Source organism: Giraffa tippelskirchi, chromosome 2 (assembly GCF_054371585.1).
Source record: "Giraffa tippelskirchi isolate mGirTip1 chromosome 2, T2T-mGirTip1v1.2.pri, whole genome shotgun sequence".
Lineage (NCBI taxonomy): Eukaryota > Metazoa > Chordata > Mammalia > Artiodactyla > Giraffidae > Giraffa > Giraffa tippelskirchi.
The window spans coordinates 183,488,141-183,512,225 of record NC_137276.1 but is presented as its reverse complement, the minus strand read 5'-3'; the positions used below and the strand labels follow the sequence as shown (position 1 = coordinate 183,512,225).

General features: G+C 36.2%; 1 protein-coding gene across 14 annotated transcripts in view; it reads right to left on the bottom strand.

Annotated features, from left to right (window-relative positions):
- Positions 1-24,085, bottom strand: part of CBLB (Cbl proto-oncogene B) — a 220,727-nt gene that overhangs the window by 10,971 nt on the left and 185,671 nt on the right. For 5 of the 14 annotated variants that reach the window (XM_081572340.1, XM_081572342.1, XM_081572339.1 and 2 more), the window contains 5 exons: positions 19,285-19,431; positions 15,085-15,182; positions 14,840-14,971; positions 11,977-12,117; positions 5,159-5,278 (listed from right to left, as the gene is read on the bottom strand). In XM_081572340.1, coding sequence (XP_081428466.1) covers positions 5,159-5,278; positions 11,977-12,117; positions 14,840-14,971; positions 15,085-15,182; positions 19,285-19,431 — 638 coding nt within the window. The remainder of the gene's footprint in view (positions 1-5,158; positions 5,279-11,976; positions 12,118-14,839; positions 14,972-15,084; positions 15,183-19,284; positions 19,432-24,085) is intronic. The other 9 variants (XM_081572344.1, XM_081572347.1, XM_081572343.1 and 6 more) reach the window with 3 other exon arrangements.

Genomic DNA, 24,085 nt, shown 5'->3' with positions numbered 1-24,085 from the left:
ACCAAAATTTGAAAAAGTTAGTAAAATTTTCCAAGTTATATTCAAGTGTGAAAACTTATGAAACTACAGAGGGATTTTTATGCATCTCCCATGCATGTCATCAATACAGAGCTATTGTGTTAATAATTCTAAAAGCAGCTATCTACCTTGATTTGGATGTTACAGAATGGACAACTGCTCACTATTAATAAATCTGTGAACTGAGATTTGAGCTTGAAAGCAAACTGAATGCAACAATACATTAAAAAGGATCATACACCATGATCAAGTGGGATTTATCCCAGGATTGCTAGGATTTTTCAGCATCCGTAAATCAATTTGATATATATCACATTAACAAGCTAAAGACTAAAAACCATATGATCATCTTAATAGATACAGAAATGCTTTTGATAAAATTCAACATCCATTTATGATAACTACCCAGAACGTGGGCATACAGGGAACATACCTCAACTTAATGAAGAACATACAGGGCAAACCCATTATGAATATCATACTTAACAATGAAAATCTGAAAGCATTCTAAGATCAAGAATAAGACAAGGATGCCACTCTTGCCACTTTTGTTCAAAATAGCTTTGGCAGTCCTAGCCACAGCAGAGAAGAAGAAGAAAAAAAGGAATCCAAATTAGAAAGGAAGAGGTAAAAAAAAAAAAAAAATGTCACTGTTGGAAGATAGCTTGCTACTATACACAGAAAATTGTAAAGATGCCACCAGTAAACTACTAGAGCTTATTAATGAATTAGGTAAAGCTGCAGGGTACAAAATTGATATACAGAAATCTGTTGCATTTCTATACATTAACAATAAAGTATCAATGAAATTAAGATAACACATCACATCAGAAAGAATAAAATACCTAGGAATAAACCTATCTAAGAAGGCAAAAGACCTACGCTGAAAACTATAAAACACTGATGAAGTAAACTGAAGGTGATGCAAACAGAAAGGTATATTCTCTTCTTGGATTGGAAGAATAAATATTATCAAAATGACTATACTACCCAAAGCAATCTACAGATTGAATGCAATTCCTATGAAATTACCAATGGCACTTTTCAGAGAAGAAATAATTTTGAAAATTGTATTGAAACACAAAGGACTTTGAGTAGTCACAACAATCTTGAGAAAGAAGAATAGAGCTGGAGAAATCACACTCCCTGACTTCAGACTATACTATAAAGCTACAGTAATCAAAATAGTACTGTACTGGCACAAAAACAGACAACATGAATCAATGAACAAGAAGCCCAGAAATAAACCCACACACTTATGGTCAATCTATAATGAAGGAGGCAAGAATAGGCAATGGAGAAAAGACAGTCTCTTCAATAAGTGGTGCTGGGAAAACTGGACAGTTGCATATAAAAGAATGAAATTAAAATAACTAATAGCATATACAAAAATAAATTCAAAATGAGTTTAAAGACCTAAATAGAAGACCAGATATTATAAAACTAGAGGAAACCAAACAAGGGATTAACTTCCAAAATATACAAACAACTCATCCAGATCAATTTTTACAAAACACAAAAAATGGGCAGATTATCTAAATAGACACTTCCCCAAAGAAGACATACAGATGGCCAAGAGGCACATGAAAAGATGCTCAACACTACTATTAGAGAAATGCAAATCAAAACTACAATGATATATCACCTCACACAGGTCAGAATGGTGGGCATCAAAATGTCTACAAACAATAAATGCTGGAAAGGGTGTGGAGAAAAGAGGATCCTCCTGCACTGTAGGGGAGGATAAAACTGGTGCAGCCATTATGGAGAACAATATAGAGATTCCTTAAAAAATGAAAAATCAAGTTACCATATGATCCAGCAACCCATTTCCCAGGCATATATCTGGAAAAGATAAAAAAATTCAAAAAGATACATGCACCCCAGTGTTCACAGCAGCACTATTTAAAAGTAGCCAAGATATGGAAACAACCCAAGTGTCCATCGATAGATGAATGGGTGTCCATCGATAGATGAATGGATAAAGACGTGACTATATACACACACATACATACAATGGAATATTATGCAGCCATAAAAAGAATGAAATAATACCACTTGTGCCAACATGGATGGACCTAGAGATTACCGTATTAAGTGAAGTAAATCAGACAGAGAAAGACAAATATCATATGATGTCACTTATTTGTGGAATCTGAAAAAAGTGATATAAGTGAATCTATTTATGAAACAAACTCACAGACATAGAAAACAAATTGATATAAAAGGGAAAATGAGCAGGGAGGGATGGATTAGCAGATACATAGTACTATATATAAAATAGATAAAAAACAAGGTCCTACTGCATAGCACAGGAAACTATATTCAGTACATTGCAATAACCTATAATGGAAAAGTATTTGAAGATGTATATATATATATATATTTATATATATATAGTACATATATGTACACATACAAAAAAGATCTTCACAACCCAGATAATCACGATGGTGTGATCACTCACATAGAGCCAGACATCCTGGAATGCGAAGTCAAGTAGGCCTTAGGAAGCATAACTATGAACAAAGCTAGCGGAGGTGATGGAATTCCAGTTGAGCTATTTCAAATCCAAAAAAGATGATGCTGCTGGAAAGTGCTGCACTCAATATGCCAGCACATTTGGAAAACTCAGCAGTGGCCACAGGATTGAAAAGGTCAGTTTTCATTCCAATGCCAAAGAAAGGCAATGACAAAGAATGCTCAAACGACTGCACAGTTGCACTCATCTCACAAGCTAGCAAAGTAATGCTCAAAATTCTCCAAGCCAGGCTTCAACAGTATGTGAACTGTGAACTTCCAGATGTTTAAGCTGGTTTTAGAAATGGCAGAGGAACCAGAGATCAAGTTGCCAACGTCTGTTGGATCATCAATAAAGCAAGAGAGTTCCAGAAAAACATCTACCTCTGCTTTATTGACTACGCCAAAGCCTTTGACTGTGTGGATCACTACAAACTGTTGAAAATTCTGAAAGAGATGGGAATACCAGACCACCTGACCTGCCTCTTAAGAAACCTGTATGCAGGTCAAGAAGCAACAGTTAGAACTGGACATGGAACAACAGACTGTTTCCAAATTGGGAAAGGAGTACATCAAGGCTGTATATTGTCACCCTGCTTATTTAACTTATATGCAGAGTACATCATGAGAAATGCTGGACTGGATATAGCACAAGCTGGAATCAAGATTGCCAGGAGAAATATCAATAACCTCAGATATGCAGATGACACCACTCCTATGGCAGAAAGCAAAGAAAAACTAAAGAGCCTCTTGATGAAAGTGAAAGAAGAGTGTGAAAAATTTGGCTTAAAACTCAACGTTCAGAAAACTGGCATCCAGTCCCATCACTTCATAGCAAATAGATGGGCAAACAGAAACAGACTTTATTTTTTTGAGCTTCAAAATCACTGCAGATGGTGACTGCAGCCATGAAATTAAACAACGCTTGCTCCTTGGAAGAAAAGCTATGACCAACCTAGACAATTTATTAAAAAGCAGAGACATTACTTTGACACAAAGCTCCATCTAGTCAAAGCTATGGTTTTTCTAGTAGTCATGTATGGATGTGAGAGTTGGACTATAAAGAAAGCTGAGTGCTGAAGAATTGATGCTTTTGGACTTTGGTGCTGGAGAAGACTCTTGAGAGTCCCTTGGACTGCAAGGAGATCCAACCAGTCCATTCTAATGGAAATCAGTCCTGAATATTCATTGGAAGGACTGATGTTGAAGCTGAAACTCCAATACTTTGGCCACCTGATGCAAAGAATGGACTCACTGGAAAAGATCCTGATGCTGGGAAAGACTGAAGGCAGGAGAAGGGGACGACAGTGCATGAGATGTTTGGATGGCATCATCGACTCAATGGACATGAGTTTTAGTAAACTCCTGGAGTTAGTGATGGACAGGGAGGCCTGGCATGCTGCAGTCCATGGGGTTGCAAAGAGCTGGACATGACTGAACGGCTGAACTGAACTGATAATACACACACACACACATATATATATATACACTCATTTATATAACACTTTGTTATACACCTGAAGGTAACATATCATTATAAATGAACTGTACTTCAAAAAAAAAAAAAGTCAAAATATAGTTAAAAAAATACTGATACAGGACAAAAATTTACACAGGAAAAACTTCTGATGCTCCTATTTGTGAGACAAATATATTGTTTTAATTGTTTAATATGTGTATTGTCAGCATAACATTTATCAGTTACTCTTCCTTCCTCCCTAGTATCTAGCCACTCATACAAGAAATATGTGCTAGGCACTTCTCTGGACACTTGGGGTATAGCAGTGAACCAAATCATGCATATATCTTTAAAGCATTAATATTCGAGTGAGGAGATAAACGGTCAAGCAAACAAATTAATGGAAGGTGGTATTAAGAAACATAAGGCAAAAGAAGGGGATAGAAAGTGACTGTGTAAAGTAGGGGGAGCTATTTTAGATATGGTGGGTCAAGGAAGGCATCCTGAAGAAGCAGATCGGCAGCATTTCATTAATAATGGCTATGAGTATGACTTGTAGTTACTAAAATGGTACATCCTTCTATTGGGTTGGTCAAAAAGTTTGAGTTTTTCTGAAACATCGTACCAAAATCCTGAACCAACTTTTTGACAAACACAACACTTACTGACTGGCAGCTGAACATTGCATGATAGCCCTAAATAAGCTTGAAAATTAACAGTCTGGTGCTAATAGTATTCTGAAGAGATTTTTTTTCCTCTTAATGGAAAAATAAAGAGAATGCAACATTTCAGCGTATATAGACCTCTCTTCCATTTCTCATATCTGATAAGGCAAAACAAAAGTTAGAGAATGAAATATTTACTTACTTGGTTGCCTTGGATCTTCCCATGAGCTCAGTTAGAGAATGAATAGAGTTTTGAGGCACAGAACATGCCTTACTGACAGATCAAAATTAATATTAAGGCTTAATTTAATATTTTCTGTGAGACAATTCTGTAGGCATTCTTCACATAATACATGCTTTATGAGCAAATGCAAAGGTGATAAAAATACTTTCCTTAGGCTGGCAGCACTCATTAACTTATATAATGAATGAAAGGTGCTCTAAAAAGCACTATGCAAATGTAAGGTATTATTCTTACTATTATTAGCCAACTCACCTGAAGATGAAGGAAGCGGATCATATTCCTGTGATGCTCTGTTGGATTTGACATTTTCACCTGGTAATCTCCTAGCAGGAGGCAAAGGAACTTGGCCACTTGCTGGATCAAAAAAGGGATCTTAAAAATATTAAGATGATTTTCAGATTAAAACTATTATCTCTGCCAACTGGCTGAATAAAACAATTAGAAATTCTCTGTAAAGATCAATTTTTGAACGTAAGAAAACATTTCATGACTGATAGTAACCATTTTCTAATCTGCCTGCATATTTTCTAATTTATTCATCACTTGATCAAAAATACTTTTCCCTGTTTTTCCTAACTGATGCACACAACTAATTTTGTATCTTTCAGATCTCTTATTTGATGGTAAAATTGTTGATGATAAAAACTGTTTCTAATTTTAATTTTATGCCCCAATCTGTCCTGTACAACGAATAGAAACTGTTGTAAAGTCAACGAGAAAAAGTGGATTTTGAATTTTGCCTGCTATAGTATTATCATATCAGTTAATCTCTCTTAAGCATTAGGCAGACATAATCTGTAAAATGGACTTGACATCTAAAGGACAGGGACCTTATCTTATACTCAACTGTGTTTGAATTATATCTCCTAACAGAAACACGGTACCAGGCACACTGGTTGGTAAATAGCCTGCACTTCATAGATATTTACTTTTAACTACCAAAAACTAATTTAGATTCAGATTTTTCATAAATTCAAATTCCGTGAAATTTGTATTGCTAACATAAGGCTAAAATTTTAACTATTAAAGAAGACCAGGTAATATTTCATTGTTTTAAATTTCATTTGAGTTTGATATTAAAAACATGTAAGAATTTGATAATTTAAGAAGGAAATGCATACTTACACTAAAGTTTGACTAGATAACGTAAGGCAAGAGTTGAAGTCATTATTTTCTTTCCTTATTTGAATACAATAATTATCCCCAGCTCTGCTAGAGACTTTTTTTTAAACCTAACCAAGGCTACTTCATTTGCTTTCATTAATTTTGAGATTAAAATGAGTCTTAGATTCTGCTGCTGCTGCTGCTGCTAAGTCGCTTCAGTCGTGCCTGACTCTGTGCGACCCCATAGACGGCAGCCCACCAGGCTCCAACGTCCCTGGGATTCTCCAGGCAAGAATTAGATTCTGAGTTTTCAATAATTGAAAAGTCAATGGATCAGCCTCATTAATTTTGCTGAAACATTTTAGGAAGGAATAAGAAGATAAATTCCATGCAACAAATATTATCTTTTGATTTTGGAAGGCTAACCAAAGGGACCAAATATGGTTATTTCTGCATAAATATAGAAAATTTCCAAAGATTTACAGTTAAATGTTCAATAAAATTTACTTTTAGTTCTTGTTCATTCTAAAACATCACAGATTTAATATTAGGTCAGAGAAAAGACTGTCTTCTACAATACATAAACTTTTCTGTTTCCTTCAGGGTAAATTTATAGTTTCATTAGATATACCTAAGCTATTTCTAATCATCTATTTAAGGCTAAATATTAGATTCTAGATTGATTACTGAGTCATAAACAGACTACATAATATACAGTAGTATGATATTGTACCATTAATGTTTTGCACCCAAAAAGTCACTGGGTACACTAAAATGTAAACATAAATAGCATGGAATATTTAATTCAATTCTGAATCACTATGATGCTTCATGATAAGTTTGGCTACTGGTCAGGTACAGGATAAACTGGGCTTTTGCAGCAAGTTGTAAGGTTAGAAGGGTTCCTACTTTGATCGGAAAATACATATGCTACAGTTACTACAGAGAGTACAATAATTACCAAACTAGAAAATCAATAGTTTTTAAAAATAAATTCTTCAAAAATCCACTAAAATAAAATTTTATATCCACACTTAGGATTAAAACATACAAAGTGAAAATACCATAGCCAGTGTATCATTATATACAGTAATAAATGTTTCAGAAATGAATGAATAAACATGATGGGATTAGTCTACTCTAAAAAGCAGGGTACTACTGTCTGTGATTTACAATATGGTACGGCTAAATTAAAATTTTTTAATACTTATTTTAAGAGATTATTAAAAAGTGAGGAAAGACTGGGAGGAAAAGGTTTGCTGTGCACTTTAAAGTAAGAAATTATTAAAAAGTGAGGAAAGACTGGGAGGAAAAGGTTTGCTGTGCACTTTAAAGTGCGGAAATAGGTATCAATCAAAATAATCTGTGTAAGAAGGAAACCTAACAAGAGGTTTTCTCTGGGAGGAGGCATTATGGAATTTTCTTAATTCTTTTTCCCTACTATCTGAAATACTTACAATTTTTTACTCAAGTGTAGGAAAAGAGGCAATTTGAACAGTTAAAACAATGGCATCTTTCCTCTGGACTGCCCAAAAATATCTCAAAGATTGATCCAATACTCTGAAAGTTTTAAAAGACTATCAATGCTAGATGTAACTGATAGAATTGTAATAGGGTTTGAAGAACTATTGAAGTGAAACAAAACTCCTCATTCTTTAATTCATATTCATTAAATCCCCATATGTAGTGATTTGCCACTGATTAAGTCCTCCCGTGTTAGAGAATTCAGTACCCATCTGAGATATATGAATTATTATTAATTCAGGAAGCTTAAGGGGAATGAATTTTTTCACTCCTAATTCTTCTCACTGGTCAGTCTTTGATCATTTGAGGAGACACGGAAGAAATCTAATCATTCTTTCACAAATACAGTGGTTGAAGGCAACTCTAGTATATTCAAGATCTTCTCTTCTCTTGGTTAAAACACCTTCAGTTCCTTTAATGTACCCTAGTTCACATGGTGTGGTTTTATTTCCTTTTCACACGCTGGCTGCATTCCTCCAGGAATAAGCTAGTCTGGGGTTTCTCCAACTTGAACGTGCATCAGAATCACCCCAAAGGCTTGTGAGAATATAGACTTTTGGTCCTACTCCCAGAGTTTCTGATTTAGTAAGTCTTGAGTAGGTCTAAAGAATTGACATTTTTAACGAATTTCTAGGTGATGCTGATAATGCTGGTCTCAAGACCGTAATTTGAGAACTACGGCTCTACCCCATGAATCCTTCCAACACTTGGACATAGTAGTCTCCAACTGGCTGCACCCCAGGGAGGACCTCGCCTCTCCAGATCTCTGACCTGAACTCTGTGAGGACAACCCTCAAAGGGCAAGAGCCCCTCGGAACCCATGTCACATGTGTGCCTCATAAAGGTCATAGGCAACCAAACTCCTAAAGCGTTCCCAGTACCTGTTGCTAATGATCAAAACTTTCTCTGTACTTATGCAATTGCATTTCTGGATCCCAGTGAAAAACTTTCCTTTATCATCTCTAATAAAGTCAGTTTGGCTAGCTTTCAGAGTTGAATTGTGACTTTAAGATTGGATAAGGACTTCAAAAGAAGATTCCAGGTAGAAATATAGTGAGGGAAAGGTTCAGTAAGGGCTGCCAGATACCTTGTGTATTTTGTGCACTGCACAAAGACCCAGTACTGGGAACGAGCAGACATAACTACAGCCTTGGCTTTGTTCCTGGAGCACTGGCCCTGGCACAAAGCAGAGGGAGGCATGCCTATTTCAACCAACCAACACAAAAGAAATGTCTTTTTGTAATGCACATAAAAGCATATATGTGCTAGCAGTAGCCCTGGGTTTGTAGACAGGAAAGTGTAAAGCTTTTTTTGAGGACTCTTCAGGTTTTGCTAAGATATGACTGGCTTGTCCAGAGTAGATGGCTCATGTACTGCGGGGTGGGCATTACTATTTTGCCAAAAGAAATCTTGCATGAAGGCCTAAAATGGAAACCAGATAAAAGCAGCATCAGAGCTGTGCCCCTGCTTCACTTCCCCTTTTTGATCGTATAGGAGCTCTAAGGCTCTTTTGCAGAAACACTGGGCCCTGCAGTTTAAAAATCACTATTATACAGCAGTCAGTGGGCTTGTAAGGCTGGAAAGGTGGGCCTGACTCAGGTGTGCAGGGCACTAAATGCTGGAATAAAGAGGCTGGTTTAAAGAGGTACTTAACATCATGAAGATACCTAACCTCTGTCTTTAATTAGGGATACTGATTTATTTCCTCAAGGAAACCAAATCTCCATAATGCCAGAAAAGGCTTATCATTACACTGGTCTAAAATTTTACAGATTAAACTATAATGAAAATAATGACAGTAAAATGCTCATATATCTGTTTAAATTGAGCAATCACCTTGTTTATCTTATATGGTTCTACAACTACTGAGTTCAACTTTGGTTTAGTATTTATAGAGTATTCTTTTAAGAAGTTCAATTCAGAGTGAAGCACTGATTTTATGAATTTTCTATTACACATTTTAGACACTATAATGTTAATCCTTTGCAGAATGATATAATCAAGTGCTTATTTATAAGCTGAAAGAAACCTTCGTGTTCTATGATATTCCATTAAGAACAATTAAAATATTTCTTTTGAAAAAGAGGAGGTCTAATACACGTGGTTTCAAAATGAATAAAAACAGTGACTCATTGGATCTCATAAAGCAACTGGCAACAGACTAGAAGTTTGTCCTGTAAATGACAGGAGACTGGAAACGGGGAAAAAAGCTGCATTTTTTTTCTTATTAGAAGTATTTAGTATCAAGGGATGTCAATATTGTTTGGAATGGAATTAGAATACTTCCATGTATAAAAGTAGGTCAAGTGTGTGTGTTAGTTGCTCAGTCGTGTCTGACTCTTTGTGACCCCATGGACTGTAGCCTGCCAGGCTCCTCTGTCCATGGAATTCTCTAGGCAAGAATACTGTAGTGGGTAGCCATTCCCTTCTCCAGGAAATCTTCCCAACACAGGGATCAAACCTGGGTCTCCTGCACTGCAGCAGATTCATTACCGTCTGAGCCACCAGGAAAACCCAAAAGCAGGTCAAGAGAGAGTCAATAGATTCAAATGACCCTGCTCTGATCCCATGTTAGCTTCACACCATAGGCTAAGGATAACTGCTCCTGGACTCTCTGGCAGTCAAGCAAAGCTATACATGAAATAAAACTGTGGTGTTGGAGAAGACTCTTGAGAGTCCCTTGGACTGCAAGAAGATCCAACCAGTCCATCCTAAAGGAGATCAGTCCTGGGTGTTCACTGGAAGGACTGATGTTGAAGCTGAAATTCCAATACTTTGGCCACCTCATGCGAAGAGTTGACTCATTGGAAAAGACCCTAATGCTGGGAAGGATTGGGGGCAGGAGGAGAAGGGGACGACAGAGGATGAGATGGCTGGATGCTATCACCGACTCGATGGACATGAGTTTGGGTAGACTCCAGGAGCTGGTGATGCACAGGGAGGCCTGGCATGCTGCGATTCATGGGGTTGCAAAGAGTCGAACACAACTAAGTGACTGAACTGAACTGAACTGCTGATACAACAGTTTCATTCTATCTAATAAAAAAGGAGGCTTTTCATTTTGAAGTATTTTTTTCTCATAATCAAGTAAAAACTTTTTGAAGATTTTTACAAAGTACAACAAACAATGAAATTGTGATAAAGAACTGAATTATTTTACAGTTGATTCTTTTGAAACAGGTAAAACGTGTGCAAAATGTTCTAACTCCTAGAAAGTTTAATTTTAAAAGAAGTAACTTCACTGAGCTTTCATTCAATGGGCTTAAATGTAGCTCAGACTGGTAGCATTCAGTAAATTAATGTGATCCATGAGGTCAGGGAGGCATTTCACAGGGTGAGTGACACAGGACAATTTACTATTTACTGACAAAAAAGTAAACTCAAAATTATTCCTTGAACATAAACTGCCTTTAGAAACTGAAGCTATTATATATTCCAAGTTATATGTCTATAATTTTGTGTGTCATATGTAAAAACTGCCTCAAACTTCTAAATTATCAATCCAAATTGAAAAAGAGAACCATGAGAAAAGTGTAAAAGGTGAATGACAATGGTTAAGATCCCCAAGTTTTCTATGAAGCATGTAGGCGGCCAAAGGACAAAGTTAGTACTCTTAAAAGGCTTTCATGATTTATCTCATACATATATGTAAAGTAGTTGCTAAGAAAGAAAATCTTTATCCTATGTTTAATCAAACCAAACTGAGGAAGCAAACATTTGAGTATAGATCACAGTATCACCATCAGGGCTGACTGGAACAGTTAATATTAGTAGATTCAATATAACTGAATTTTTTTTTCCTGATAACTCTGACTAGTGAAGTGGATGGTTTACGAAGTCTTTTATTTCTACTTCTCACTTGAATTTACAAAAAGCTATATACTAATTTTCCTCAAAAACCAATAATTTTAGTAAATACACTGAGGCATTAAAAACAGTAACACAACAATAAAATGCAGATATTTCAGAAAAAAAACATACCTACTAATGTTACAGCAGTATAATTTACCAAGATATTATGTTTTGGAATAACATAATGACCCTAAAGCATATTTAGTAAAAAATTTTAAACATGTTATTAGAAATATCACACTCAGAACTAGGAGCAAGTCTGAATTTGTCTCCATCACTATTAGCCCAAACACAGAGCCCTTCTGGTTCTCAGGGATGCCTTTTGTAGCATACAGGTGTTATTTGGACTGGATCATCTCTACAGCAACATTTCTAAATTCTGTGATTCCTTGTTGCTTTCACCATTTTTATAGATCCTTTTTGCACTAAACCAAACAACTGACAGACAAACCCATCCAACTGTTATTTTCTTCCAGGGTTTTTCAGCTTGAGAGCTACAAATCAGTGAATTACTAATGCTTACTTGACAGTATGATCTTAGAAATACTTTTGCTTCAAGTGAAAAGGTTTGCTTGGGTTTTCTCTCCTACCTGAAGGAAGGAGGAAAAGGTCCTGTCCTGAGGATGGTCGGCTGCCAGAGCCAGGGGGTTTCGAATGTTCTATGAGACTGTGCCTTGCGGGAGGTGGGGGAGGTGGAAGGGACGGAGGCAGAGCATCAAAAGCATCTTCACCTGCATTTAAAGAAAGGTCAGTATCAGCAGCAGAACTTCAGGCAAAACTAATAATTTTCTCTTATTGCTTATAAAGAATTTCACCTGCAGTGTTTATACAGCAGTTGACCGATTTTGATAATGGGAGCTGATTATTTTGTGGGGGGTGTCTGGAGAGAAGTACAGACACACAAACATACATGGGTACATGCAGACTTTTTCTCTCCGGTCCTTCTGTTACAAAGTTGTATGGCAGGGTATGAAACAGCTTATTATTCACCAGTAACCTTTATAATATTAAGACATTGGAGGTTTGAACTGAATATTATAAGATCAACATCATCAAAATAATTTTTATGTAACAGTAAGAGTTCACAGTCTAACTGGAAAATTACAACATGCACACTAATGTCACAGAATAATTTAAATTATCTTTTAAAGTTTGCTCCACTGGATTTTAATTCATTTAAACTAATGCTCCCCATATATTTCATTGTCAAAATATACAGAAAATGTACCTGCAGTAGAGGAATATTAAATTTTTCTACTTACCAGGTATTTTTAGAGAGACACAGTTAAATATAGAACTAACTCTTGTGGTGGTCCCAAAGCTAGTTACTTATATTTGCATAGTTCCCAGCTTTTGTAACTATAAAATATTGCAGCAGATTTTTATGTCTACTTATGTTTCACCTGCCACTTCTTACTATCTCCTATTCATATTTTTCCTCATCTTGATTGTTTAGAAAATAAAAGTGCAGTATATGTATTTCTGTAAGCAATTGCAAATACTTGTGAATGAAACAGAGTATAAATACCTACATATTCTAGTAATAAATATTCTTCTGGATTTAAATATACTGACTTGAAAGAAAGGTATGTTTAAATACAAATGGTTTCACCACTCATCCAGCTTGCCTTGGGAAAAATATTCAGAATATTTTCTAATATAAAATATATGAAAGCATAGGAGAGAGAGCTTAGTTCTTAGTATCATTTGAACCTTTAGCTAACTCCTATACTATCTTATTTATTCAAATCCTTTATCCGCCCCTACTGTTATTTTCCCCACCTGGAGACTCCCGTATACCATGCTAGGCACATGGATAATGTGAAGATCAAAATCATAAGGCCTTGACCCGAGGAGCTTAGATTCCACAAAGAGTTCTAAAAAAAGGTCACAAATGATTCAGAGGTGAAAGTCCCATAGGTCCCACATAGAGAGAAAGAGATGCCTTGTCAGAGGGAAGAGGAAGGTAGAAAGTGGCATTCAGCAAGGTGTTACCAAGAACAGGAAGGTCTGAGATATCAGGGGCTCAAAAACATTTGTTCATCAAATACATTCTGGAGAAGGGAATGGCAATCCACTCCAGTATTTTTGCCTGGAGAGTCCCATGGACAGAGGATCCTGGTAGGCTATAGTCCGGGGGATCGCAAAGAGTCGGACACAACTGAGCGACTTTACACTACATCAGATACAAGGATGGTATCTTCTAGGTTGAGTGAATAGTATAAATAAAATATGAGATTTACATGAAGCGCCAAAGGATGAGTTACATGTTGCTGAATGGCAGAAACCAACACAACACTGTAAAGCAATTAACTTCCAATTAAAAATAATTTTAAAATGAAAGTTGGAATGTTTCTCTGCATTGTCCAATATGGTAGTAACCATCTACATACAGATATTTAAATAAACTAAAATTCAGTTCTCCTGTCATACATACAGATCTTTTATGTCACCACATAAAGTTCTATAGGACAATGCTGATCTAGTCATAAAGACTTGGGTAACAGGTAAAAAACCAGCATAGAGGAAGAAGCAGAAGAAAAGAAAAAGACTGTAGGTAAAGAAGGAAGTTGGGAAGCCCTTGTAATCCATGTAGGTGACAGTAAAGCACTGAACTGAAGAAAGAATAGGAGCAGGACATTCAACTCTGTAACTAGAAATACCAGGTGATGGTGTCTTTGGGGGAAAAAAAATGGAAAAGTTCATTTCCAGTAGCCTAATAATTCAGATAAGCTCACAAAAGAACCTTCATCATATATTATTTTATGTTATGGTGACACGTTATTGTGAAGCTTTAACTTCCAAAAGTTTTGTCTTCCTCCGAAAATAGGGTGAGAAGCTTCCAACCTAAAATTAATGAAATAGACACCTGTACCAGACAACTTTTATACACATATACACCTGTGTGTACCTTCACACACATACACACACATATTAAGTGTACTTCATAGTAAAATTTGAAACAAATTGAGATTATTTCTAGCTGCAATGATTATAAGAGAGAATTTGTTTTTGGCTCTCTGCAATAAAATACCTAATTCCCCATAATGTAATTAGCTAAGTGGAAATGGGTCATTATATACTGAAGGAAAAAGTAAATACACATTCAGTAACAATTGTACTTAAAGAGAATCTCAGAAGAATACTCCAGATCCATAAGAAGCACAAGCACCTGGAGGAATGAACAGTGCCCTCATAAGATTTTGTACATGAAGAGACAACCTGATAAAACCCTGCCCGATGCCACTGCTTACACCGCTGTTTCAACCATCTAAGTGGAATCATGGTCACATGGACTCGAGAGCCACCATCCCCTGGAGACTGCATTCTAATTCAGACAATTTCAGAACCCAACAAGTCTGCATCGCATTGAACCCTGAATTCTGATAATTCAGATGTGAATTGAAAGAGATGGCAGAGTGGCTTGTTTGAAATTGTTTTAAAGGTTTCAACCTAATGGAGGGATGAGAAGATCATAATCAGAGGGCGTCCTGTTGAGTGAAGAACCATGCTTTGCATTGTCCCGAGTTGGAGGCCTGGCAGGTGGCAATGGCACTGGATCAGAGGCTGAATCAAAAACATCTCCTAGAGGATAACACAAAATCTTAATGTATCTTCAGTACAACAATGGCATGGAATTTTGCCTTTAAATTCTGACCGTTAAGATGTAGAATACAAAGAGAATGTTTTATACATACCCTTTAAATATATGCCTAACTCAGGGATGTTTGATTTCTTCATCTCTGAGGATGTGCCATGTGTTCCATTCAATATACAGTGACCGTTATCACAAGATCTAAAGCAGAAATCAAAGGACAAAAATCGTAAGGGTCATTGCTTTCCATTTAAAAGTCATTTGGGGATGGAGAGATGATGGAAAGCAGCAACCTTGCTCATATGATAAAGTTGGAAAATAAATATAATTAATTTACTTTTCTGGAAAAAGTGCAAGTGATGTTATCTACATACTATTACTCTAATACTTTTACAAAGCAGAAGTAAATATTCCATAGAAGACAATCTTTTTTCTTTTTTTTTTTAAGTGAAACCAACAATTAGAAGGGCCACAAAACTGTTCATACCGTAAACACACTTGTGGAATTAACATATCATTTTGGAAGATTTCCATATTACCTTATCAAGTTTTTGAAGAAAAAAAATGTAAAATGCAGGCAAAAATATGCAAAAGTCCCAGTGACTTCATTATTGATTAGTGATACTTAACAGTGTATTTTTATTTCTGTAATTTAAGCTTTCCTTATAAAAACACTGGAACCTATTAAGGAAGGAAAGAAAGTGAAAGTCGCTCATCGTGTCTGACTCTTTGTGACCCCATGGGCTATACAGTCCATGAAATTCTCCAGGCCAGAATACTGGAGTGGGTAGGCTTTCACTTCTCCAGGGGATCTTCCCAACCCAGGGATCAAACCAAGGTCTCCCACACGGCAGGCAGATTCTTTACCAGCTGAGCCACCAGGGAAGCCCAAGAATACTGGAGTGGGTAGCCTATCCCTTCTCCAGCGGATCTTCCCGACCCAGGAATCAAACTGGGGTCTCCTGAATTGGAGGTGGATTCTTTACCAACTGAGCTATCGGAATTATCAAGGAAGGAGAATTAGTAAGTATTCAGAAAGTCCATGAAAATTCAGATAGGCATTTTCAAAGAACTAGAGCCTGGGGCATAATTTCACCATTGCCATGAACGAAACTCTGGTATTTCTGTCAAGTAAGTAGAAAAATGACTTTAGCAAAGGCCTTGGGTACACAACAATTATTTTAATCTGGGTGTCTCTAAAAGGACAATACTTACTAAACAGGTATTTTTGTTGTTGGCTTTAATGCTTTGGAATCAAACTATGAACACAATGGATAAGTCTGAGGCATAGGAAGAGAAGCACTGAGCTTATTTTGTCTTCAGAATGTAACTGTGCAGCAGCAGGCTATCTGCTCACTCTGCTCACAAAGAGCTATATAGAAAGCAGAGTTTATATTTTACTTTTCTTCAATTTACTCTGAATTCTTGGGGCAAAGTAAAAGTACATATATAATGGAGGAGATATTGGACATCTGAATAGTTATTGCAAAGTGCTTCATCTGAAATTCACTTCCTCTCTCTCTGGTGGCCACATCTCTTTAAGGGGACAGAGCTGGTTCATTTAAAAATAGTTATCATGTATTGAATTTTCATAAAATGATGGATTTTTACTGAAACTGAATTATTCATCTACAGTTTAACATTTTCTATATATTGACAATTTACTTCTCCTGATATTCCAAAGAGAGGAAAAATGCAGAAGGAAAGAATGTGTCAAAGTTTAGAGTGCTTTGAGGACCTAAGAAGATACTTCATCCATCAGCTCTCAAGAACAATCAAATAAAAAAATCACTCCAATTAAATTTAGGGATTATCAACATTTATTACTTCTCTATAACTGTAGAAAGATGGTAATGGTGGTCATAAATCAAATTTATTTTCAGGATTTCAGAGGCCTGTCACCAAAAATCTCATCCAATATGATGTGACAATTAAAATCTAAAGTCTTAAAATTATACCCCTTACTTACCCAGTGATGGAAAAAAGTGAGATCCCAAGGAGACCAAAAACAAAATCTCATCTTATTTCAGTTTTTAAAATTACTACAAATTTTTAAGAGCCAAGGGAACTGAACATTTTAACAGTGGATATTTGATGTTAAGGAATAACTTTTTTCTCTAATAAGAGCAGTGGACATTTGGCTCTTCTAACATAATAAATTATTATCTCTCAGTTATTTCTCTGTCTTCTCAATGATACTGTTTTACCAATAAATGCTCTAAAGGCCAGCAATCTGCAAAAGAACACTTTGGTTTTCACTGTGAAATGTGAAAGTGAAAGTGTTAGTCGCTCAGTCATGTCCTACTCTTTGTGACCCCATGGACTGTTGCTCACCAGGCTCCTCTGTCCATGGGATTCTCCAGGCAAGGATACTGGCATGGGTAGCCATCCCCTTCTCCAGGGGATATTCCCAACCCAGGATCTTCTGAGCTCAGATGGTAAAGAATCTGCCTGCAATGTGGGAGACCTGGGTTTGATCCCTGAGTCGGGAAGAATCCCTGGAGGAGGGAACAACAACCCACTCCAGTACTCTTGCCTGGAGAATGCCATGGACAGAGGAGCCTGGTGGGCAACAGTCCATGGGATTGCAAAAGACATGATTGAGTGACTAACAGTTTGAAATATGAAGCCCTGGATGTCTAAGTGTTAATAACTCTGGTTAATAATTGTGCAGAGTGCTGAATTGTGATAATTCTAACCATGTAATTCATTAAGGCAGATCTCTGCTTTACATGGAAATTTGCTTCTCTTTTTCCAAGTATTATAGTACAATACTTGAAGAAAGGCATCAAAACATTTTTTTTTAGATATTTCTTCTGGAAAGAAAGCAACATTCCACTCATAAAACACTCTGTTGACTAACTTGACCTCAAAAAGAAATGGCACACTAAGTAAAGATGACATAGATGACTGAAGTGTTCAACAGCTGTCCTATTCCTCAGTCAATGAAGAGATACTGTAAGGCAAGAAGGCTGGGACATGAGCAGTAGCTGAGCCCTCTTCCGTATACGCCAGGCAGAGCTCCAGGGATGTAATTATACAATGAAAACTGGAGCTCTGGAAAGAAGCCTGAAACTGAGATTTGACTTCTTGAGTACTAAATATATTTGGAGAAGGAAACGGCTACCCACTCCAGTATTCTTGCCTGGAATATCCCATGGATAGAGGAGCCTGGCAGGCTATAGTCCATGGGGTGACAAATAGTCAGACATGACTGAGCATTCACTGAATGTTAATACGTCAGATTAAAAAAAAAAAAACAGTGAAATATTATTAGATTATGATTTACTAATTCCATTATATAAATGCAGAATCATAAAGACAACCTAATATTTCAATACACACCACCCATTTTTAATAACAAAGACTGAGGCTGTCTCCATAAGAGGGAGAATAAAAAGCTGACAAGAAGAAAAGAAAGCCAAACACTATTCCTCACATGCTTGTTTAATCCAAGGGAAAGTAAAATAGTACCTGATAAAAATAGTTAAGTGAAATAATTTGTTTCAATTCTTCCAGATCTGAAGTAGGTAGCACATCAAGAAGGAAAATAAATGGTTATACTAGTCCTTATATCATGAAGAAAAATTCTAAGGAAGGTTGGTATAATAACTTAGTTTTCTAAGCAATAGTTTTCTTCATGAGATATGTGCTTAGAAGTGATAAAAAGCATTGAAAATAGATTACTGAAAATCCATGAATTAATCACCACTATATGTTACCTACAGCAAAGTTTTATGAGTATAATTTGTTTTTTGTGGAGGGGGGGCAACAAATTATTCCATCAGACTTATTGCTGCTGCTGCTAAGTTGCTTCAGTCGTGTCCGACTCTGTGCGACCCCATAGACGGCAGCCCACCAGGCTCCGCCGTCCCTGGAATTCTCCAGGCAAGAATACTGGAGTGGGTTGCCATTTCCTTCTCCAGTGCATGAAAGGGAAAAGTGAAAGTGAAGTCGCTCAGTCATGTCCGACTCCTAGCGACCCCATGGACTGAAGCCTGCCAGGCTCCTCCGTCCATGGGATTTTCCAGGCAAAAGAGTACTGGAGTGGGGTGCCATTGCCTTCTCCATCAGACTTATTACGTCAACTAATTTAGTCAGAGGGCTTCCTAGTTAATGGAAATCTGCATCTTTTTGTTTTCCCTGAAAGTCATGGAGAAAAACAGTATTATAGGTGGAAGAGGTTTTGAGCGAGAAATAAAAGGTTTTTCAGTAGACAGATGTGATTCAGTTTAAAAACAAACACCACAAATGATAATGCTTATCCAGATGTGAGGTGACAAAAAATGGCCCATATTCTTACCTAGGAGGAGGTTTTACATTATGACAATGAGATGGTTGTGAATTCAAGGAAACAGGATGGGATGAAGGAATCTTGTATTCATCGTCATCTTCCTCTACCGGGTCTCTTGTTTTCTCTGAAAGGGAATTCGCTAATGGACCAGTACACCTACCAGAGGGGGAAAAAAAATCCAGTCTAGTTTTAACATAATAATTTAGGACAGGCAACTCTGATGTGACCTACTTAAATCAAAGAATCTATGTTGTCACTTGGGTTCATTTTTTAATTACAGGTAACATCCTAAGGGCTATTCTTATACTAAATACAAATGAAAAGGATTTTTAATCTTTTGTTAAGACCCTACTGATGAAATAAAAGCATTTTCATACTTATAACTTTAAAATGGCACAATAAGAGAAACCAGTAACTTATCAAATACAATGAAAATGTCCTGGAGTTGTAAGTGAAGGCATAAAATTATTTACATCAAAGTTAGTAAAATATTAACATTTTGTTCCAACTTAAATTTGTAAATTAAGATGATATATACGCATAGATGGTTGTTTTATATATTAAGTATTTATAGGTCAACTTTCAGTCTCCTGTATTATGTATAGTTGAAAAAAATCCAGTTTCATTAATGAAACAATTCTTTTTCCTGCGAAGTTACAATTCAGATTGTTGATTTTTGCCCCAACAACAACTAAGATCTAAAAATGACTGGAACAATTAGAAGTAGATAATAAGAGAACTTAATAAGTCTTTAAGTAGAGTCCATTGTTTTCATGGTGCAAATTCCCTGGCTATATAAAAAAGAATGAAAATATGTAAAGCAATTACCTAACAAGAAATTTTTTTAAGCATTTTATTCATTCATGTGAGTAAATAAACAAAGTCAATTAACAAGCCCAGAAAAAAGTACTTTTGTTTTATTTTATTTTTTAATAAATTTATGTATTTTAGTTGGGGGCTAATTACTTTACAATATTGTAGTGGTTTTTGCCATACAGTGACATGAATCAGCCATGGGTTTACATGTGTTCCCCATCCTGAACCCCCCTCCCACCTCCCTCCCCATCCCATCCCTCTGGGTCATCCCATTGCCCCAGCCCTGAGCATTTGCCTCATGCATTGAACCTGGAATGGTGTTCTGTTTCACATATGATAATATACATGTTTCAATGCTATTCTGGGAGAATAGCATTGTTTTATTTTTTAAGTTATTGTTAATTGAGTTTACTCTAAACCCTTGCTGACACCACTGAAGAACACCCAAGTAGAAACACAGAAACCTACTGTGACCAACTTTAGGACAACCAACCAGTTTGCAAGACACTGGAGGTACATATGGATCCAAAACATTTTGTGAATCACGAACCTCAAGATAAACCTGTTAATTTCTTTTCTTTTTTTAAAAATCTTTGTGATTGCAATTTTGCAACACCTTCTGTAGAGGGAGCAAGAGGCCTTTGGTATATGAGCCATCAAGACAATTTTTTCATTTTTATTTCTCCTTACTAGTTTGAATGAAAACAACTTTAAGAATTTTTCTTCCTGCCCATTACAAGAAGACATTCTGAAAAACCTAAAGGTTCTCAAATTTCAACCATATATCAGAGTCTCTAGGAAGTTAAGAGATGAATTTTCAAAAGTCTATTTTTGCCCATCTTTGAAGACTTTTTCAGTACTGATTTTTGAATTCTTGTTTGTTTGTGCGACCTTGGAATTCAAAATGACAGTTCAGGGTGAAATCAAAGCACAGTGATGGGGTCACAGGAGTCCACTGTCACCAGCCAGAGCACAGGCTAATAACCTAAGGGTTACACCCACCATGGTGTAACCTTGAAAGATGTACATCCCAAATGAAGGCCACTGAGTACACGGACTGCAAAATGGTGATCTGATGGGAATTAGAGCAGGGATGTCAAACATTAACTTTTCACAAATTCTTATAAACATGGATATATATTTAGCTAACACAAGGGCCAGAACGAGTTCTGTTAGCAAAAGAAATGAAAAAATCCACATACTTTCTATGTCCTGACATACTTTCATGTACAATGAATCTTTTTTCCCTAGGAAACTGAGGCATGTATTGTATAAAAGAAAAAGATTTGTTGACCAAATATTCAAAACTCATTAGTGTCAAGCATGTTCTATCTGCTTGTTACAGCTTAATTCTAAAGATTTAAGAGTTTTCAAAGAAGCAGTGTACTAGCACATAAGAATGGACAATTTTTGAAATCAAATCTGGATGATTGATTTTATCTTCAATGATGAATTTAATCAAGGTAGCCCCCCCCACCACTGTTTAGCTGCAAATCAACAGATGGAGTATCCTGAAGAAAATGAGAGGCAAAGGGCATCTAATATGTTACTGCTAAAACCTACTGTGAAGTGAAGTGAAAGTCACTCAATTGTGTCTGACTCTTTGTGACCCCATGGACTAGTCCATGGAATTCTCTAGGCCAGGATACTGAAGTGGGTAGCATTTCCCTTCTCCAGCGGATCTTCCCAACCCAGGAATCGAACCAGGGTCTCCTGCACTGCAGGCAGATTCTTTACCAACTGAGCTATCCTACTAGTCATAGATAATTAGCTTAAATATATTTTAAAGAAAGTTTCGAGTGGCATTTGCTTCATATCTAAATCGAAAAAAAGGCCTGGATATCCTGATATCCCACTTATCATCACCTTAATAAAGTTCTAAATAGACTTTATTTCTCTTCTTTATTGTATTTTTAATGCAGACTTTTTATATCAGTGTAATATTCTAATTAGAAATAAGCTAATACATAAGAATATTATTCCAGTGCATTTTATTCAGTATTATGTAAATTTTTATACAAAATTGATCTTAGTTCTGAAGGGAAAAATAAAAGCAATTCCTGTCACTTAAAAAAAGGAATGTAAACTATGAATTTGGGGTGATTATGTGTAAATGCAGGTTCACCATTTTTAATGAAGTTACCACTATGATGAAGGTCATTGAAAATGAAGACAGGTAGGCATGTGTAGGGGCTTCCCTGGTGGCTCAGACGGTAAAAGAATCTCACTGCAATGCAGGAGACCCATGTTCTACCCCTGGGTTGGGAAGATCCCTTGGAGAAGGGAATGGCTACCCACTCCAGTATTCTTGCCTGGAGAATTTCATTGACAGATAAGCCTGGCAGGCTACAGTCCCATAGGGTGGCAAAGAGTCGGACACGACTGAGTGACTAACACTTTGAGGCACGTGTGTGGGCTATACAGAAAATATCTGTACCTTCTCCTGAATATTGCTGTGAATCAAAATGGCTTTAAAAAATAAAGTGTTAATAAAAGAATCTAAAAAAGAACAATGCATATATAACTGAATTAGTCTGTTCACCTGAAAATGACACATCACTACAAATCAATTATACTCCAATAAAATTAAAATATTAATAAAATGAGAAAGGTACAAATAGATAATTTTCATAAAAAATTTGTCTGTAAATCTGTCTATAAAACTTTATATAAAATACCACAAAAGAAATCTCAATTTATGAAAATTATTATACTATTTGTAATTATTTTTGGAATTTTGTGTTTTTTTGCCTTCAAAAACTCATTCAAAATACAGGTTCAATTTTACTTGCAATCAGGTAAGTGGTAAAATTAAGTTTAAGAACTTTTGTTAACTATCATGTATGTTTACTTCTGGTAGTGGAGAAAAGAATTTACGTGACATGGGGAAATGTTCAGTCATTGATTTAGCTCATGGGAAATTTTAGGATACCAAAGGAATAAAATAGAGCAATTTTATTTGGCTGGTTCCAAGTTAAAGCTGCCAAGTAAACCATCTTTCCATTTACAGCCAGTACTTCATTCCCTTTATATTATCATCATACATTCACAGAGTGTTCTGCACTGTGGCTGTCATTTCTGAGTTAATACACTGGTAATGCACAAAGACACACAGTATTGAAGATACATAGCCATCCTTCCCACAGCCTGCACCTCCTGTTAAATTCAGCGTGTGCTATTTAAACCTTTAGTGAGAAATACATCCACTTTCTGCATGTGCACACTTTAAACAGAACACGAATATATTTTCTAATGCTTTTCTAGTGATTTTTGCATTTTGAACTGAAGGCTCACTGATACACTCCTCTACAGCCTTCGATATTCCTGATTTAAGAGGTATATAATCAGAGGGGTGACCGTCTGCATAGCCCTTTGGCTTTACCTATTTAACTTATACCTCAAACATCACCCTTACCAAGTACTTTTTTCCCTTCATTTGAGCAGTTCCTGATACCTTGATTAGTTCATCAGCTTTTCCAGAACCAAAGCAAAGTAGGAACATCCATCTTCACTCTTTATAGATGAACCTCCTGTGACATTGTCCCACAAAACAGTAACTTTCTTTGAACTTTAATCTTTACTATTACGTGTATTTAGTAAATGTTCATTCACTGACACTGTGTTTTCTATATAGTCATCTATGTCTTCCTTCTGTTTCTGTCTTAACTGCAAAATGCTTAAGGGTAGACCCTGAGTCAACCAAGACCTGGCGTGGTGTGTCCCACAGAGCACTCATGGCTTTCAGACGAAAAGAATGAGAGGCTATTAGAGATATACAAGACCAAACTGTTATGGGAAAGAAAGCTATTTTTAGCATCCCTTTATAACGTAGAAAATGTTTGAAATATATTATTTTGCTTATTTTCTACATGTAACAAGCTTTAATAATCTCTGAAGGCAAGGTTTTAAAAAAATGTCTTTTATTAAAGTTGAATACTCAGAGCCTGGGATATACCTTAGTCCATAGGTCTTATACTAATTATCCTGGTCCTAA